The sequence below is a fragment of the Sycon ciliatum genome, chromosome 8 (genome assembly GCF_964019385.1).
Source record: "Sycon ciliatum chromosome 8, ocSycCili1.1, whole genome shotgun sequence".
NCBI lineage: Eukaryota > Metazoa > Porifera > Calcarea > Leucosolenida > Sycettidae > Sycon > Sycon ciliatum.
The window spans coordinates 27,393,126-27,411,972 of record NC_088650.1 but is presented as its reverse complement, the minus strand read 5'-3'; the positions used below and the strand labels follow the sequence as shown (position 1 = coordinate 27,411,972).

Here is an 18,847-nt window from a genome sequence, read left to right as displayed (position 1 = left end):
TAACGACATTTCGCGAATAAGGACACCTTTTTGATGCCCCGCCGAGTGTCGTTATAAGTGAAGTTGACTGTATGTATGAAAAACTATGAATGTATCATACTATACAATGATGAATCCTCTTTTGCTGGAATGCCCATTACAGGTTTCGTGAGCCACGGACCTTCAGTTTGTTCGACTGGGACGACGAGCGTTTCAACGATTGGGGAGAAGCGCAGGGCATGTGGTCGATAGACGCCAACAGCCAGCTAAGGTCAGAGCACTTGTACACGATGCGTGTGCTGGAGATCTGGCTGGACACGTACCCGGCGGTGTTCCAGGAGTTTCCGATCATGCTGGTTAGTGAGCCTGCTATGCCCTGTATGCACTATGCAGGAATGTCCTTGTCATAGACTCATAGTACTGCTATTGCAATTATGACATCATTCCCCTGAAGATGATGTCATTGGGACATTGACACACTGCATAGTATGATGTCATACGTTCACAGTTTAACAGTTTGATGTTAGGCATGTGCAGTTCCTAGAGCTGTCATCATTGACAGAAGCACAGTAGTGACTGTAACCTAACCAAAAGACTGCACTGCGCAAGTACACGTATCAGAGTCCATGCGGGATACTGTTGTGCGGCACCACGTCCACAATTGCACAGCGGTAGCACCCCTTGGCAGGCCCGGCGGAACAACTTTTTGGTCACCAACGTGTGTTTACTGTGAGTAGATCATGCGTGTAGCCACTATTATCATACCCAAACTGTATGAAAGGCTAGGGTGCCAGGGTATGGCTAGACCAATCAAACACTGCTTCTGCCGGTCCTGCAAGTTGGAATCAGAGCACTGACCAGGCTATTGTTCTCTCTTGTGTCTCTGGTGTGTTGCTGTGTTCGTACTTGCCACCTCTTCACAGTCGGAGCTACAGAGTGTGCTGGAACCGATGAAGCGAGTTGGCGGGCCCTACCTGGAGTGTTACACCCGGCTCAAGCAACTCCTAAAGGATGCCGTAAGTTGGCTGTGATGCGATGACGGCTGGAGTAATATAGCTGGTGTAGACCCAGTACATTCCGGTCACTACACCCGAGCATGGCTGTGTAGTACACAGCCGAGTGACATGGCAAACTGGATTTCTCTCAGGAAGACTAGGTAGCACAGACCATAGACTGAAAGAATGACTGAACTGAAGTCATGCATCGTACGTACTACCAAGTCAAAACAGGCAAAATGGCGACTATGAGGTTGCCGGTGGTACATGGTCACCACATCACAGATGTGCGAGCTACACCCGGCCCCTGTGCAGGATGGGGAAAGGAAGACAGCAGGCTTGCATTCAATTACTTCTGTGTCCCACGTGGACACCAGCAGGGTTGTAGCTTGTCAGGGTGAACGGACATCAAGCTGAGATGCCTGAGGCTGTGCCTAAAAGGAGGTATGTAAGTTGTGTAACATACCTCTATGCTGCCTGTGGTGTGTCCGTTAGGCACGACCGAGGGAGCTGCCAGACGGCATTGTTCCTCGTCCACGCGAACTGCCCATGCACAACGAGCTGTACGCACAGTGCCAGCAGATGATTGTCGGTGGCGAGCAGCCGTGCAAGGAGGATGACGCTATCTTCCTGGCCGCGCTGCAGATACACATTGAGGTGAGCCAGGCATATGCATATCTGATACTGTGTGTGTGTGTGTATGTAATGCATCTTCACTTCACACAGTTACAAAAAATATTTTATTGTAGAGTGACCACTTATGGGGGGGGGGGGGGCTCGAGCTCTAAACACAGTACGTGGCATTCCGCGTATACTTCAGCATGCTACAAGCCACGGTACACCAATCTTTGTACTCGCACGCGGTACCGGAGATGGAACTGCTCTGCGTGAACGCGGTTCGCAGCTTGCGGCATTCTGACAAGCTCTCAGCACCCAGCCACATGCGTGCGTACTAACGGCCCGATTGACCGTCGTGAAAACACCCCCTCAGGGCTATTTGATAGCAATACTTAGTATTCATCATCACGACAGTATCCCCTATGCTATGTTGTTCATGGGTGTTCCTGTACGTTCATTTCAGAATATTGCTGGAGTGGCATCGGCACGTAGTCGCTTCAACAAGTTCAAGATACGAGAAAAGTGAGTGAGGTCCTTACAAAGTATTAGTCAGAGCCACTGCTGTGTACACGCAGTTGTAATAATTATTACGACTCCCTTTTCGCATCTCCCAATACACCACTGACTTGCACCAGGTGCATCTGAGCAGGAGGGGCTGGTGAAGAGTCCTACACGTTCCCCGTGTCTCCTCTAGCAAAATCAAAATCAAAATCTTGTCACTGCAGGCTTGTCTATTGTGTAAATGTCACGATCCAACCATGAGGGTCAATATCAGCCCGTGTGGCAGGCAGCATATCAAGACTGCTGCAAAGAGTGAGCAAGGCTTGGGTTCACATGTGCACCACACATGCACGCAAACACTCAACAGCCCACCAAGAGTACAATTCCAAGGAATTTGGAAGAGCTAGAAGACTATAGCCAGTGTAGGCAGGGAGAGGCAACTGCTGCGAGAGAATGAACATCAACTTATCACAGCTACATCTTACTGTATCCTGTCCTTCATGTACGTGTTCTTGCTGTGTTGCTAAGATCCTCTGTGACTATCAAGACAAAGCGATGCTTGCCGGCAGAGCTATCGCGCAACAAGTCCGTGTTCAAGAAGTAAGTCTATCCTACGGCAGCGCAATGCCGCGGCCTGTCCAGGTGCATGGCTGGGCGTCGCTCTGTTGGGTGAATCATCATGGGTTGACATGCATGTGCACTGCCAGTTGGCATTTCTCTGTGTTCAATACAGTGTGTAGCTATTAACTGGGCAAAACTAGTGGCGCCGGCCCCAAAAATGAACACCTTGGTAAAGTCTATTTTGTACACGCGGCCTGTTGTTGGCTTGGCCTGTATGTGTACCGTTACTGCAGCATCCTCGCTGATATTGTCGATGATGTGTGTTTTTCATCTATGGCAGGGTCAAGTCTGTGTATCAACAGATTGCCGACCGTGGCCTGTCGGAGCGCAATGCAAAGCACTTCTATGTTCGCCTGTGCTACAACATGGACAGTGCTGGCTGTGTGTTCATCAAAGTGAAGGTATGCCGGTCACGGAACAATGTGTTAAAATGCTACACTGTATGCAGAGATGTCTGGATGCTACAATGTATGCAGAGATGTGTGCATGATACAATGTATAAGGAGATATGTGCATGCTACCATGTATAAAGAGATGCGTGCATGCTACCATGTATGAGGAGATGTGTGCATGCTACCATGTATGAGGAGATGTGTGCATGCTACCATGTATGAGGAGATGTGTGCATGCTACCATGTATGAGGAGATGTGTGCATGCTACACTGTACACTGTACATAGATATGCTGCTACAGATGTGCTGCGCTCTATTCACTCACAGTTAGCAAGTAGTCTACATGGAACGTTAGCTAGATCTGCGATTAAGGTTTGGTGCTTGCAGCGGATCGCCAGCAGGCTTGACGAAGCCCATATGTGCATATGTGTGTGTGGGGGGGGGGGGGGGGGGAGGGGGGGGGGGTGTTCTGCTTCGTTCATCCTCCGCCCTCCTGCTTTCACAATTGACCCCCTTTACATTAGTGCCCTGGCACTGTGAGACCTTCCCATTTAATACAAGAATTTAACTACAGTCAGACCTCGCTTATCCGGTCCTCGTTTATCCGGATCCCTCGCCATCCGGAAGAAAATTGCTGGTTACCAATGTGCAGCATATGTTATGCATACAACATAACCGGACCTCCCGATCCGCATACCGGTGCATGATTTTGTGTACAAAATGGTTAAAACGTGTACAAAAAGCTTTGTCGTATCCGGTTGCAGAAGCAGGAATCAGGAAGTTGTGCAAGCAAATGAGGTTGTTGACCTGCTGGATGCATGCGGATAGCACTCAGTTGCTTGCACTTGTCATTTTTCTCGCTTGTTTTACATACTGTGCACGCTAGTTGTACTGCATAGGACTCATCTACATGTATGTACGATGCCACTGCTTTTGACATGCCACATGCATATCCAGTATGTGTGTTCAGTCATCCGGTTCCCTCGCCTATCCGGATATTTTTATGGAAAACAGATGTGTGCGGTTAAGCGAGGTCTGACTGTACTCGTAAATGTAACGGAGACTCCCTTGATTTAGGCTGAGGCCTGTGGAGAATCCATAAATTCATTTAAAAAATAACTAACAAGCTAATTTTGTTGCTTCTCTGGTATGTATGTTGCAGGAAAAGATACCAGGTCGCAACAAATCCATCCGCCGTCTTCTCGGTCTGAGCCCCCACTGCGTGGTCATCATGGACGAGAAGACGAAGACTCTGCAGTCGACGCATCACTTCACGGACATACGCAAGTGGACGCCGCTCCCGGAGAAGATGTCGATCATGTTCGAATTTGGCAAGGCCACCACTGTGTTCCAGCTGGAGTCGGTAGCGTAAGTCCAGTACTTGTAACACAACAATGAAGCACTCATCTACTTGCAGGCTCATGTAGGGCTGGCTTGCTCTCAGTTGGGCATTGTGCATGTGGTCTGGATTCTGGAAGCAACAATACAAAGTGCTATTACATGTACTTAGTATGCATGTTTCAGTCTCTCAGACTCATGAATATTACACGTCACATGACTAGGTCTAGCCTTGCTCGTGTATTGCAATATATGTGAATTTAACTCTGTGTGTGTGTGTGTGTTATGTACAGTGGGCTATCTCATCTGCGACAACAGCTGGATCACTGTATTGAGGAGCTGGACTGGCAGGTACGCAGCACACTGATGACATGCAACGTGACCTTCAATACTTTCACCCTCCTCCCACCCCCACCCCTCCCCACCACTAATTGAACATTTAGTCTGCTGTACTTGATGTATATATTAGTGATCCATGAACATGTTTGATACATGCGGCATTAAAAGAATTCCATCCGAGTAGGGTTGTTAATAAAGGCCTGTTCTTACAGTGATAGAGCCAGGCAAAATTGGTGTATGGGTTGCTCTTAACAAGCTACTGGTCGTCGCAATGTCCTTCTTGTCATCACCGTGCAGAAAGTAAACAACTTGGACAACTCGCCCTGGTCCCTGCTGGCAGAGAAGGAGGGCGTTTGGGGCCTGGACGCCGTCTGCTCCCTGGCTCACACGCGTGCCGTGCGCGAGACGTTCATGATAACGTTACAGATGGACACACGGCGTCACCAGGAGGAGAGCGACCCGGTCGCCAAGCAACTGCAGCAGGTCATGGGCGAGGAAGCCAGCCAGCAGTGGGACAACACCGACGATGAGCAGGACCTGTGCTCAGACACCGAGGATGACGATCACGACACCGAGGATGACATCACGGACCCGCTGCGAACGCTCAAGGAGCTCACGCAGACCCTGCAGGAAGAGGACGAGATGGAGTTCTACTCCCAGGACGCCAGCACTCTGTCCATGAACGCTACCAAGCAGGAAATGGACCTGTCCGCCAGCTTCCGAGCACCCTTCTCCAGCTCCGGTGGCCCGCCGGCGTTGTCGCAGTCCTTCACCGCGTCATCACCATCGTTCCTGGAAGGTCAGTCGCGGCCAACGTCCTCACGGCGCATTGTCTCACGTCAGCACGAGGGCAGCACTGGTGGTTTGCTGGACAATTCACCAGGTGCCGACACATTTCTCAGCAGCGATCACAGTGGCTTTGATGATGCCTGGACAAGTGCACCGAGATTCACGGATCCGAAGCAGAAAGGTTAGAGAAAGACTGGTCGGCTATTCTAGATGAAAGGACGGAGCAGTACTTCCGTCCCTTCACGCAAAAAAAAGAGTTTCTATACACATGCCTGTCATTTATAATCCAGAAATAAATGAATTACGAATACAAAAAATTCTCGTAAATCTGCTCCATGCAAGCCAACATGCTCTCTTATTCTCTGACTATTATCAAATGTATCAAATTTTTGGTAGGGCAATCCCCACAGGCCTACCGTAGTTCCGCGCATATAAGCCCACGGGCCTATATCCGGATATAAGCCCACCTTCGTTTATAGGCCCATGGGCTAATAAACAGACCCAAACACCGTAGTACAGCATGTCAGTGAAGACTACATTACCAGTACCGGTACCTATGGTAGGCGGACAACCGCGCACGGACTTGTACTTTTTCGCGTGCCAGCTGCCTTCAAAATTCGAATATAGGCCCAGGGCTAAAAAACGAACCAATATTACTGATATATTTTCCCGGAAAATGCATTATTTCGTATATTAGCCCATGGGCTTATATGCGCGGAACTACGGTAAGGCCTTCTTACAGGGTACCCTAACACATAGAGTGCTAGTATGCTGGTCAGCTTGAAGCACACAGTGGTTGGGTGGGCATGAGAAACTTTAGTGGTAATTAACTTACAAAAACATGTACATGTAGAGAGGTATGAGCTCAAGCTGAACCCGTCCAAATATCGGGAGTGAGATAAATGCACTTGATACCATGATACAAAAACTGGACCTAAGTGGATCCAATGGTCGTTATTTGCCGCTAGATTTTGACTTTTGACGTCATCACTTCAAGCCCTATGTGATGTAACAGATTTGTTGTCTGGTTTTCAAAGAACATGTACAAAACGCCCATGTAACGTTAGCAATGAAAGCTCTGCGGTAATCTGCGTGCAGACCAAGAAGAAAGTGTGATATGCTTCTGTCTTACCCAGAGTATATTTCTGCTATGTTGACGCGCAGCCCGAGCAAGCTCAGCCAAGCAGAGCAAGCCTAGACTGCGACGGCCGGCAGCGGAGGCCAATCAACAACGGCTGGACTCGCCTCTTAGCAACCGTCACAGCAATGCTGCGCAAGCAGCGGCGGCCGGCGGCAACGGACAGGTCATCAGCGCCTCGGTCGGCGATCTCACCAAGCTGCGCTCGGCCTCCGTGTCGTCAATGAAGCATTCTCACCCGGTGTCGGCGGAATCCTTGTCCGACTCCCTCCACGCCCTGTCGCATGGACCACCCAGTCGTCCAGGAAGTCGGCCCAGGTCCAGAGCGGTCACGGAGGACACTGTTGCCGAGCTGCAATCGTCGCTATCGAGAACGTCCACGCCTCTGAAAAGCGGCGGTCTGGCTAGCGATAGCAGTGAGCCAGGATCCCGTCCACACAGCAGACAGCGAGCACACACAGAGAGCGAAGTGTGCCTAACCCCTTCCGCTCTGATCAAAGCCAGGCATGCTGCAACCGAGAAGAAGGCCACGCCAGGAGCAGGAGGACGTGGTGGTGGTGGTGGTGGTGGTGGTGGTGGTGGTGGTGGTGGTGGTGGTGGTGGTGGTGGTGGTGTGGTGGACCAGTTCATCGACATGCCGCGCTACAACCCGCTCTCCAACTCACCGCACTTCATGCGCAACCCAATCTTCTCCAACTCACCGCGCCCGCAGCATCACTTCAGTCTCGCCACCGGCCTGAACGCACAGCAGAGCGGTTACAGTCCAGCGACATTGCAGCGACAAAGGTTGGCTATCGACTCCGGGTACTCGCCGCAAAATGCACAGCAGTATCAGAACCGTGCGGGACAGTCGCCACTGTCTCCATCGCTCTGGGGCAATGATACCCTAAACAGATTCCAGGCAATGCCTGGCAATACCCAGCTCACATCCTCCTCACCACTGCACGAGAGTCCTGCAATTGCTAGAAGTGCCGGCATCGGCAGCCCCAGCTCCGCAAACGTAATCGCGGCATCCACAGCTACACTCAACCAAGTGGGCGGCGTGGCATTGCAGCGATTCGGTCCCAACGCAGCACACAATGCTGCACACCGTGTGGCAATGCGTCAGAAATGCAAGTGCTCGCCGGATCCAGTGTTGACCCCTGGGTTCAGCCTGGTGCAAATAACGTGAGTATGCCAAGTGAAAATGCATACAGACTGGATTGACATTGTGTGTGCACGCGTGTGTGTATGTGTGTGCACGCGTGTGTGTGTGTGTGTGTGTGTGTGCACGCGTGTGTGTGTGTGTGTGTGTGTGTGCGCATAACATTTATAGACTTATGTATTGGTGTATCTGTGTGTGAGCGCACAAGCGCATTTGAACGTTTTCCATGCACATGAGTACATGTACTAACCACTGACTTGTATTGGGTGCGCTCTCCACCTCTCCACGTCACTGCGCACAGATCAACAGCCCTGTTGGAGATTCCCAAGGAACTGGCACGGCAAATGACACTTATTGATCATGGTATGCGAGCAAGCTCATGTATAGTTTCCAAACATGTACTTCTTTTTTTGTTGAGTTCTAGGAATATGGAAATTCCTTATGCGTTCTGTCATGGCCCATGGTCGGAATAATTCCTCCTGTCTCACCTTTGCCATGAGAGATGTTCTACTGTTTGTTTTGCTGCACTGGCACATTGACGAGATGGTCCAGCTCTAACATGTACTTGCGATGACCTTACAACACCACCTGATCTGACGGACCTCACTCTATTGTCATAAGAATCAGGCGAGTAGCCTGCACTGGGGGGAGAGGGGGGGCACATTAACCCCCCCCCCCCCCCCTAAAAAATCCGACCTAGGTTCAGCATGCACACAAAGACCATGAATGACATGCACCAGCCATCCTACACATAAGGGGCCGTGCACCCCCCCCCCCCCCTAAAAGGGGGACCAGCTACACCCCTGAGCATTGTGGGAGCACCTCCTAATCCATGGTCAGTGACCTAACACTTGCTTCATTGTTTTCTTTTCTGGTGTATCGCTACTCTTTCTGCTCGGCAGCGCTGTTCTGCAAGATCACCCTGCCGGATTTCCTGCACAAGTTCCAACCATCGCAGTCCTACCAGGTGTCCTCCAAGGACGCGCTGCAGGCCGGTGTAGCCGTGGGACGCTGCGCACAGCACCTGGGACAGGTATGTTAGGTGTTAGCGCAGCAGGTCAGTCTGTGTGTTGCCTGCTATCCACACCGGCTCTCACCATGATGCCGGCCGCGGCAATGAGAGATCTCCATCCTTTAGAGACAGCCTGGTCATATCCAGTATCAATTGTAGTGTCAAGAGATCTCCAAAGCGTGGTCTCTGTTACCAGGGGGTCTCTGTTACCAGGTGGTCTCTGTTACCAGGTGGTCTCTGTTACCAGGTGGTCTCTGTTACCAGGTGGTCTCTTTATGCAGGGTCATTTGACTGGAACCATATTGGCTGAACGGAATATAGCAACCCCTTATTGGTGGGTATAGTTGAATCACTTTCATGATGTTCTCCTACTAACGTTATTCGATCGTCCGCACCGTGTTCCCCTGGACCTGATTTCCAACTGCAGATTGCAAGCTTCGTGGCCGTATCAATACTTCAGGAACCTCTTATTGAAACACGGGCTGAAATAATCCGTCAGTTTATCGTAGCCGCTAAGGTGAGCCAACGTCAGTTTTCTGATTTCTGCTGTTGCAGCTACAAGCGATAGTGCTGCACCAGTTCTCATTCTCAAGTGTTTATTGTACCCCCCCCCCCCCCCACCCCAGAATATGGCTTCCAGCAAGCTTTCATCTATGCATGCACTCTTCCTCGTAGTCAACCTGTAATTGTTTTCTGTGACATATTTGTCCGTGCAGTACCTTCACCAGCTGCGCAATTACAGTGGTATGCTTTCGGTACTGGTCGCTGGCCTCGGCTGCAGTGCAATCCGACGTCTCTCGAAAACCTGGGAGGTAAGGCATTTAAACACACACACACACACACACACACACACACGCGCACACACACACACACACACACACACACACACACACACACACACACACACACACACACACTAATAAGAACAATCACATTCCTCCAAGTAACGTTGCTATAAATTTAGTACTTACCAGTCTTCTTATCCCAAGAACTATATCAACGGTTTATGGACATCATTCAATTGCCCCATCACAATTTTTTTCTTGTAAGTTTGCCTTGGCTGGGTCTCACCCTCATCTCGTGGGCCGCTCCCCATACCAGGGTTGCGTACATATCCTTTGAGATAGAATTGAATATAAAAAATATATATATATATATTAACTGGTTAACTGGTTTGAGGGAAAAAGATATATAAATATAAATAAGCACAAGAGCCACCATTTCTCTACAGTGTACACTGCACAGGTTTAGCGGGGCGTTATGAGAACGATGCAGGCATTGGACCAGGTGTACGGTAAATAGTTACCCCGGCGTGTGCGTGTGCTTTCCTCGATGCAGGTCGTTTCCAAGGAGGACATGGAGAGCTACCACAGTATGGAGAAGATCCTCAGTCCCAAGGTAAACTGGCAGCACCCAGTGGTTACGGCTAATGATATCTAAGATCTAGCAATGCGGGGTGTCTAGGGAAGGCATCTAGCAATGCGGGGGGGTGTCTAGGGAAGGCATCTAGCAATGCGGGGTGTCTAGGGAAGGCATCTAGCAATGCGGGGGGGGGGGGGGGGGTGTCTAGGGAAGGCATCTAGCAATGCGGGGTGTCTAGGGAAGGCATCTAGCAATGCGGGGGGGTGTCTAGGGAAGGCATCTAGCAATGCGGGGTGTCTAGGGAAGGCATCTAGCAATGCGGGGGGGGTGTCTAGGGAAGGCATCTAGCAATGCGGGGGGGTGTCTAGGGAAGGCATCTAGCAATGCGGGGGGGTGTCTAGGGAAGGCATCTAGCAATGCGGGGGGGGTGTCTAGGGAAGGCATCTAGCAATGCGGGGGGTGTCTAGGGAAGGCATCTAGCAATGCGGGGGGGGGTGTCTAGGGAAGGCATCTAGCAATGCGGGGGGGGGGGGGTGTCTAGGGAAGGCATCTAGCAATGCGGGGGGGGGGTGTCTAGGGAAGGCATCTAGCAATGCGGGGGGTGTCTAGGGAAGGCATCTAGCAATGCGGGGGGGTGTCTAGGGAAGGCATCTAGCAATGCGGGGTGTCTAGGGAAGGCATCTAGCAATGCGGGGGGGGGGGGTGTCTAGGGAAGGCATCTAGCAATGCGGGGTGTCTAGGGAAGGCATCTAGCAATGCGGGGGGGTGTCTAGGGAAGGCATCTAGCAATGCGGGGTGTCTAGGGAAGGCATCTAGCAATGCGGGGGGGGGGGGGGTGTCTAGGGAAGGCATCTAGCAATGCGGGGGGGGGGGGGGGTGTCTAGGGAAGGCATCTAGCAATGCGGGGGGGTGTCTAGGGAAGGCATCTAGCAATGCGGGGGGGTGTCTAGGGAAGGCATCTAGCAATGCGGGGGGGGTGTCTAGGGAAGGCATCTAGCAATGCGGGGGGGGGGGGGGGTGTCTAGGGAAGGCATCTAGCAATGCGGGGGGGTGTCTAGGGAAGGCATCTAGCAATGCGGGGGGGTGTCTAGGGAAGGCATCTAGCAATGCGGGGGGGGGGGTGTCTAGGGAAGGCATCTAGCAATGCGGGGGGTGTCTAGGGAAGGCATCTAGCAATGCGGGGGGGTGTCTAGGGAAGGCATCTAGCAATGCGGGGGGGTGTCTAGGGAAGGCATCTAGCAATGCGGGGGGGTGTCTAGGGAAGGCATCTAGCAATGCGGGGGGGTGTCTAGGGAAGGCATCTAGCAATGCGGGGGGGGGGTGTCTAGGGAAGGCATCTAGCAATGCGGGGGGGTGTCTAGGGAAGGCATCTAGCAATGCGGGGGGGTGTCTAGGGAAGGCATCTAGCAATGCGGGGGGGTGTCTAGGGAAGGCATCTAGCAATGCGGGGGGGGGGGGGGGGGTGTCTAGGGAAGGCATCTAGCAATGCGGGGTGTCTAGGGAAGGCATCTAGCAATGCGGGGTGTCTAGGGAAGGCATCGGGTGTATAGCATCTGAATGGAATGCTTTCCAGCCAAGCTCTCTTCTTGCTGAGATTTAGCATTGACATGAGTGTTAACCAATGCCTGTTCATTCTGAGGCCAGTAAAAATGCACAACACCAGGAGTTACTTTGATGCGAGAAATAATTAATGTCTCTCTCTCTCTCTCCCCCTCTCTCTCTCTCCCCCCCCCCCCTCTCTCTCTCCCTCTTTCTCTCTCTTTCTCTCTCTCTCTCTGTCTCTCTCTCTCTCTCTCTCTCTCTCTCCCCCCCCCCCCCACCCACCCACCCCATCATGGCCCCGCTTTCGTTCACACGTACTGGGCTCGTAAAAATATTGCCGCTTTTAGGTTTTATGTGATTTTGTACTGGGAGCTATCAAGTGCACAGCTAAATTGAGAACTGTGTGCTTTCTCTCATGTCCTGTGTGCTTTCTCTCATGTCCTGTATGCTTTCTCTCATGTCCTGTATGCTTTCTCTCATGTACTGTATGCTTTCTCTCATGTCCTGTGTGCTTTCTCTCATGTACTGTATGCTTTGTGCATCGCCATGTACAGGGTAACTACAAAGAGTACCGTGACACACTGAGTGAGGCAGCAACACCATCAGTACCTTTCATTGGTAAGAAGTTTACAGAATCACTGCCTGAACGGTTGGCTGGGGAGATATGAACCACTGGATTCCTCGGCTAACGTCTTGTGTGCTTGTAGATAATAATAATAAATCCACGCCGTATGTCTTATCTTACCATATATGTGTGTGTGTGTGTGTGTGTGTGTTTTGTGTGTGTGTGTGTGTGTTTGTGTGTGTGTGGTGTGTGGTGTGTGTGTGTGTGTGTGCATGTGTGTATGTGTATGTGTGTGTGTGTGTGTGTGTGTGTGTGTGTGTGTGTGTGTGTGTGTGTCTGTCTGTCTGTCTGTCTGTCTGTATGTATGCATGCACATGTATGTGTATGTGTGTACATGTGCTCGCAGGGCTATGCATGAAAGACTTGACGTTCCTGTCGGACGGCAACCCAGACTACGTGGCTGGTGGTGTGATGAATCTACAGAAACGAAAGCAGGTGAGCCGGGCGCACATCATGACCGATCCACTGCTCAAACGTACCAAGGAATTAACGTGGAGACAAGATGTTTCAATGTCCGTCTCAGCCTCACTAGTACTATTCATCGGCTCTAATGAACCGAATAATTTGCAATGTGAAGACAAGATGTTTCAATGTTCGCCTCAACCTCACTAATACTGAAAAAGCCTTATGTACGACGAAGTGCTAAATCTAACAAGTTAACGAGGAGAACTATGTCGTTAAAATAGAAAACGTTCTGCAGAAATCGATACTTATACTGTTGCTGGTGAGCGTTGAGAAGGAGTAAGAATCATAACCCTTGGTACATGTAGACCGGTCAATTTTAGGATATCATTATGTTTGGGACCCGTTAGAATAATGGCTTTACAGTCCTGTTCATCGCTCTAATACATCTGCTATCATCGGAGCCTGCGTGGCATGTAACCGGAGATGAGCCATAATAATATTATGTAGACCAGGCTGTAACTGGTACAATGTTTATCCCTTTTAAAAGATCACTCTTAAAAGAGTGATCTGTAGGCTACACTCTGCAGAAAAATCTGATGAATGCCCTTTGCCTGCTGCCCCAGGGTCGAAACTTGAAGGTGCTGGCAAAGGACCACATCAGTCCGCAAGGGCACCTGTTAGTCACGAGTTGAATGATAAGAAGTATATACACAATCTTCAGAAGCGTGCCTGAGCTGTTCACAGTGGGGATTTCAATGCTTTGCAAGACAGGGAGCTGCACTTTACACAAATACATGTGAAAGGAAAAAAGGTTTCGGGTAGTGCCATAGGCAGCGGAAGGGATGTTTTGGGTACTGAACTCCACACACCACATGTCTGTGAGGTGTCACTGCTGACAAGTTGTCATTTGCGTCTCCTACTGTGCTGTGTGTACATGTGTGTGTTTGTGTGCGTGGGTGTGTGCGTGTGTGTGTGTGTGTGTGTGTGTGTGTGTGTGCGTGTGTGTGCGTGCGTGTATGCGCATGTGTGTGCGTGTGTGTGTGCGTGCGCGCGTGCATGTATGCGTATGCATGTGCGTGCGTGTGAATCTACTGTCTCTTGGTGCAGTTCTATAGCATGTACCATCAGATGAGATGCTTCCAGCAGCATCATTACAATTACACACCGGTGAGTTAGCCATGCTATAGTCAGTTCATATCAAATGACTTGATAGGCAGTGGCATATTGCACACAGCAATTCCATGAAGCGACACGCTGTGATTACATGTATGATATCAACAGGCTCACATACATGTACGTGCACGTGTACGTGTACGTGCATACACAAAGGAGTAATTTTAGCAATTGCCGGCAAAGTGCTCAATGCACAACGTGCAGAGCGTTTCGCACGAACAAAGAGAAAGAGGTCCGGTTTGGATTTGCCGTAACTCAAAGTTTCATAAGAAAGGGTTTGCTGCCCACACTGGAGCTCGCGCTAGTGCTCTGGGCATGGAACATCTGTCGTTATTCGCGATTTGTCGTTATATCCACAGTCGTTATTAGCCAAGTTGACTGTACTTGTTCTACTATGTCACGCTAGGTATGAAGTTGTTTTACTTAAAAAAAGAAGTATGTAATATTTGTTTTCATGGCGGCATTTTGACACTAGTACGCTTCTTTTGTTTGTGGGCTCTTCGGGTTCTTGGCATTGTTTAAAAGTATAGTAAGCTTCTCAATTCTGCATAGGTTGCACCTTTTCGACTTTTTAGAATGTGCATAAAGATAGGGAGGGAGTGGGGAGGGGGGGGGGGTGGGGGGTGTTCTCCAGGGAACAAATGACACGCAAGGGCATACGGTGCGACCTGAAATCCCATTGGTTGTCACAGATACATGTACATGCACAATCTCATCCACCTCCCAAAAGTATTCCCTCTGAGCCTTTTGTTTGTGCTAATCTTTCAACACAGCTACCTATGGTGCAGGACTTCCTGCTCAATCAGCCGCACATTGATGACGAAGTATTGCATCAGATTTCGCGGCGCCTTGAACCACCTGTTGCTCGCGGGGTCTCTCAGCTTTCCTTGAACTCAAGAGGATGAATGTGCTGGTGCCTGAAGCCTGCAGTGCGTACCGTGTCGTCGGAAGACACAACCGCTTGAGTGATTCACCTTGCCCTCTGCATTCCGGCTCTATTCCCTCACTCCTCACCATGCATGTTAGTGTAGATTGGTCTAGATTGCCGAGGTAGTCAATCATTCAGATAGCGCAGAACTAGTCCTGGTGGCAGCGAGTGGCATTATGTTTCATCCCGCGCATTGCCCGCCCCGTGCTAGTTTGCCGGCAAGCGCTCCTCTCTCTCTCTCTCTCTCTCTCTCTCTCTCTCTCTCTCTCTCTCTCTCTCTCTCTCTCTCTCTCTCTCTCTCTCTCTCTCTCTCTCTCTCTCTCTCTCTCTCTCTCTCTCTCTCTCTCTCTCTCTCTCTCTCTCTCTCTCGTCTTTTTACTGAATCAACCACCTGATCCTCACATGACATTGACAGTGTCGTGCGTTTCTTGATTAACACAATATCCCAGTGTAGGTCCACTGATCCTCAATGACCTTTTGTGCATGGCTCATGGTTTGGCTGTGTGGATGATTTTTCCCTGAGGTATACATTGACTAATTCGACCATTGCGCAAGAATTTCTACTGTCCTTGATTATTCTATTTTGACCTATTTTTTCTACTGAAAGTCACAAGCCAGTATGTACTTGCAGTACCTGTCCTATGTGTATGGTGCATGCCCAACGTTTGCCCCTTCATGTCTCTCCTTTGTCCATTTCTGGATTCTGCCTCTCCGCATTAGCCGGCCCTCCAGCTTTGGGCCGCCCGTCGGGTATCTGTGTTTTGCCTGTTTTGGTGGTTGGGGGCTTCCCGGGGCGTGGGGTGGCCGCCAATAAGAGGTCGGGTCACTACCCCCAGTGTCTTGAGGAGGTGGTCCAGAACCTGGGAGTGGGGCTACCTTTGGGGGGGGGGGGGGGGTGCGGCTCCTAGGAGGAGGTGGTGAGTGGGGCCTGGGAGTCACCGTTGGGAGGGGGGGGGGGACAGTTCCCAGGCGGATGTGCGCCAGAACCCCCAGTGTCTATACTACCGGTACTGCTGGCGCCAAGTCAAGCATATTTACATAAATGTATCTGTGCGTGCTGTCCCTACATCGTACATCTATCGAATTACTATGGGATTCACGAACGGGGAAAATGCTCCGAGAATGTTTGTATTGCTAACCATAGAGCTCCAAAAACGACTTTATAATGCTAAGTATAATGCTTCAGCAAGGGCTATAAATAAGTATAATGCTCTTGATTTGAGAAACAAAAGGGAGAAAGGTTGCACATTGTCAAACTTCCAGGAAGGGATGCACATCGTCAATGTGCCTCTGAAGCTGTCGCAACACACATGACTTGTACATGTATCTCTCAACAGCTCCACCACCTCCTAGTACTAGTGCTTAATTAACACACGGTCGCTTCTCCAATGGCTGCTCTCAATGGAAACTGTGATACAGGGCTGTGGCAGAATAGTGGCTGACTGGGTGTATCAAAATCTTTTCGCCTCATTATCCAGGTAGTGAGAGGTGAAAACCAGTATTGCTGGTGATCATTGGGATGAAATTGATCTTGGCAAGTAGTACATTTACGTCTGCCTGCAGACAAGCTGTCAGTCAATGCTTCCACTCCATGAATAATGCCTTCATTCGAAACAGCAGACATTATGCCAGTTGCTGAGAGCAGGCTATCGCGGATCGAGATCCCTCCCATTTGCGGAAGGCCAAAATAATGCGTGTTCAGGAGCCGCGGATTATTTCCGCTCTACATCCTTTGCTGTTGTTGTTGCTGTTGTTGTTGTTGCTGTTGCTGTTGCTGTTGCTGTTGCTGTTGCTGTTGCTGTTGCTGTTGCTGTTGCTGTTGCTGTTGCTGTTGCTGTTGCTGTTGCTGTTGCTGTTGCTGTTGCTGTTGCTGTTGCTGTTGCTGTTGCTGTTGCTGTTGCTGTTGCTGTTGCTGTTGCTGTTGCTGTTGTTGTTGTTGTTGTTGTTGTTGTTGTTGTTGTTGTTGTTGTTGTTGTTGTTGTTGTTGTTGTTGTTGTTGTTGTTGTTGTTGTTGTTGTTGTTGTTGTTGTTGTGTGTTGTTGTTGTTCAGCTGGTGGCAGGGACAACGTTCGCATTGGGGTCATTGATCCGAGTAACACCTTCAGGCTGTCGACATAGGCGCTTGGACAGGAGATTGCTAATCCTCGCGGTGTGGATACCAAGCATGAGGAGGCGGAGTTTACAATGGGCGTTTTTAATGATGGGAATGAGGTCAAGACGTGTGTAGATGGGATCTGTGTGGGAGGGGACGGCTGGTTGGCAACGCAGCGGATACATCGCTTGTCGAGGACCGAAAGCTGGTGTCGTTCGTGCGCAGAGAGACGAGAAGAAGGCACTGGATCTAACATGTCAGGTAGTATTAGATATATTATGTAAAAAATGACAGGGCTGTTAATACAATGAGATAGGCTTTAATACAAGAGACTGCGGTATTGCCAAAAACCTGGGCCGATGATTTCTAGATACCCAATATGAAACTCGTATTTCCCCTCAAACCTCACATCACTGAGTATGCTCGTTGTGTCCCTTTCTAATGCTCCATAATCCTCTGATGCCCAGATAGTCTCATAATGGCGGATATAATGGCGGATATAATACCGGATATAATGCCGGATATAATGGCGGATATAATGGCGGATATAATGCCGGATATAATGCCGGATATAATGCCGGATATAATGCCGGATATAATGCCGGATATAATGCCGGATATAATGCCGGATATAATGCCGGATATAATGCCGGATATAATGCCGGATATAATGCCGGATATAATGCCGGATATAATGCCGGATATAATGCCGGATATAATGCCGGATATAATGCCGGATATAATGCCGGATATAATGCCGGATATAATGCCGGATATAATGCCGGATATAATGCCGGATATAATGCCGGATAGAATGCCGGATATAATGCCGGATATAATGCCGGATATCGAATGCCGGCATTATCCGCTGGGCCCTGTACATGTGCATGTATACAGTATGTATGTTCTATACAGCAGCAGCACACAAACTTGTATACCCTCGAGCAACGCCTTTTAAAACTATAAAACTGATGCATCACCATCCCGAGGTAAAGCCACCCACTCATCTCCAGATGAAGAAGGTTTACCCTAGCATCCGGAAAGCACACCTTCGCACCCCATGTCCTGACCCCCACCCAGCTGACCCCCCGAGCAGCAGCCAGCATTCAATGTCGACATACAACAGCAATGGGCAAAGCAGGCCGGCGCGAAAGAGATGGCCGATGTTGCCAAACGAGTAGCCGCTAGTCATCGACGACACGTACGAGTAGCAGCAAGGCATCAACGGCACTTGAGCAAGTAAGCATCCTAGTAATAGTGGTCAGGAACATTTTGCGCATATCAATCTGTATTCTACTATTGTGCTGATTCTGTCGACACTCTTACAAATGGCGTCTCTTAATCCCCTAGCACCCTGCTTTTTTCCCCTCTAAGTCAAATTTAACCAGGCCTACCGGTATATGTCCTACTCACGATGCAGAACCCCTCCCTCCCCTTCTTGCTGATGTGATATCTAGCCATCCACCCTACACGCCCATAACACATTCATTCCACCTTAGGATAGCCCAACTCAACTGGCAAAGCGCCACTCATAAGATCCCAGTCATTGAGTCGCTACTACACACTTCGTCCCTTGACCTCCTATTCCTCTGTGAGACGTGGTTCTACCAATCACTGCCGGATGCAGCCATCTCAATTCCCGGATACAGCCTCCTGCGTAAAGATAGAGATGGTGCCCGACACTCAGCGATAGGTGGAGGACTTACTGTTTATATTCGACAATCACGTATGTGCCATTTCCACCGGCGGACCGACCTTGAATGCTCACTGGAGCACATTTGCGTGGAATTTATAGAATCGCAGAACAGTCGAAAGAATACATTCCACATGTTTTACAGGCCCTCTCACCGATCA

General features: G+C 49.9%; 1 protein-coding gene across 1 annotated transcript in view; it reads left to right on the top strand.

Annotated features, from left to right (window-relative positions):
- LOC135822554 (uncharacterized) overlaps nt 1-15,531 on the top strand; it is a 32,083-nt gene extending 16,552 nt beyond the window's left edge. Inside the window, exons 22-40 of the mRNA XM_065335355.1 lie at nt 143-335; nt 903-995; nt 1,470-1,631; nt 2,056-2,114; nt 2,622-2,693; nt 2,995-3,115; nt 4,269-4,474; nt 4,738-4,795; nt 5,081-5,753; nt 6,737-7,877; nt 8,156-8,217; nt 8,757-8,887; nt 9,294-9,383; nt 9,583-9,678; nt 10,205-10,264; nt 12,325-12,388; nt 12,742-12,830; nt 13,908-13,967; nt 14,747-15,531. Of these exons, the coding sequence (XP_065191427.1) occupies nt 143-335; nt 903-995; nt 1,470-1,631; nt 2,056-2,114; nt 2,622-2,693; nt 2,995-3,115; nt 4,269-4,474; nt 4,738-4,795; nt 5,081-5,753; nt 6,737-7,877; nt 8,156-8,217; nt 8,757-8,887; nt 9,294-9,383; nt 9,583-9,678; nt 10,205-10,264; nt 12,325-12,388; nt 12,742-12,830; nt 13,908-13,967; nt 14,747-14,878 (3,562 nt within the window). The 3' untranslated portion in view covers nt 14,879-15,531. The remainder of the gene's footprint in view (nt 1-142; nt 336-902; nt 996-1,469; nt 1,632-2,055; nt 2,115-2,621; nt 2,694-2,994; nt 3,116-4,268; nt 4,475-4,737; nt 4,796-5,080; nt 5,754-6,736; nt 7,878-8,155; nt 8,218-8,756; nt 8,888-9,293; nt 9,384-9,582; nt 9,679-10,204; nt 10,265-12,324; nt 12,389-12,741; nt 12,831-13,907; nt 13,968-14,746) is intronic.
- The last annotated feature ends 3,316 nt before the right edge of the window (nt 15,532-18,847 follow it).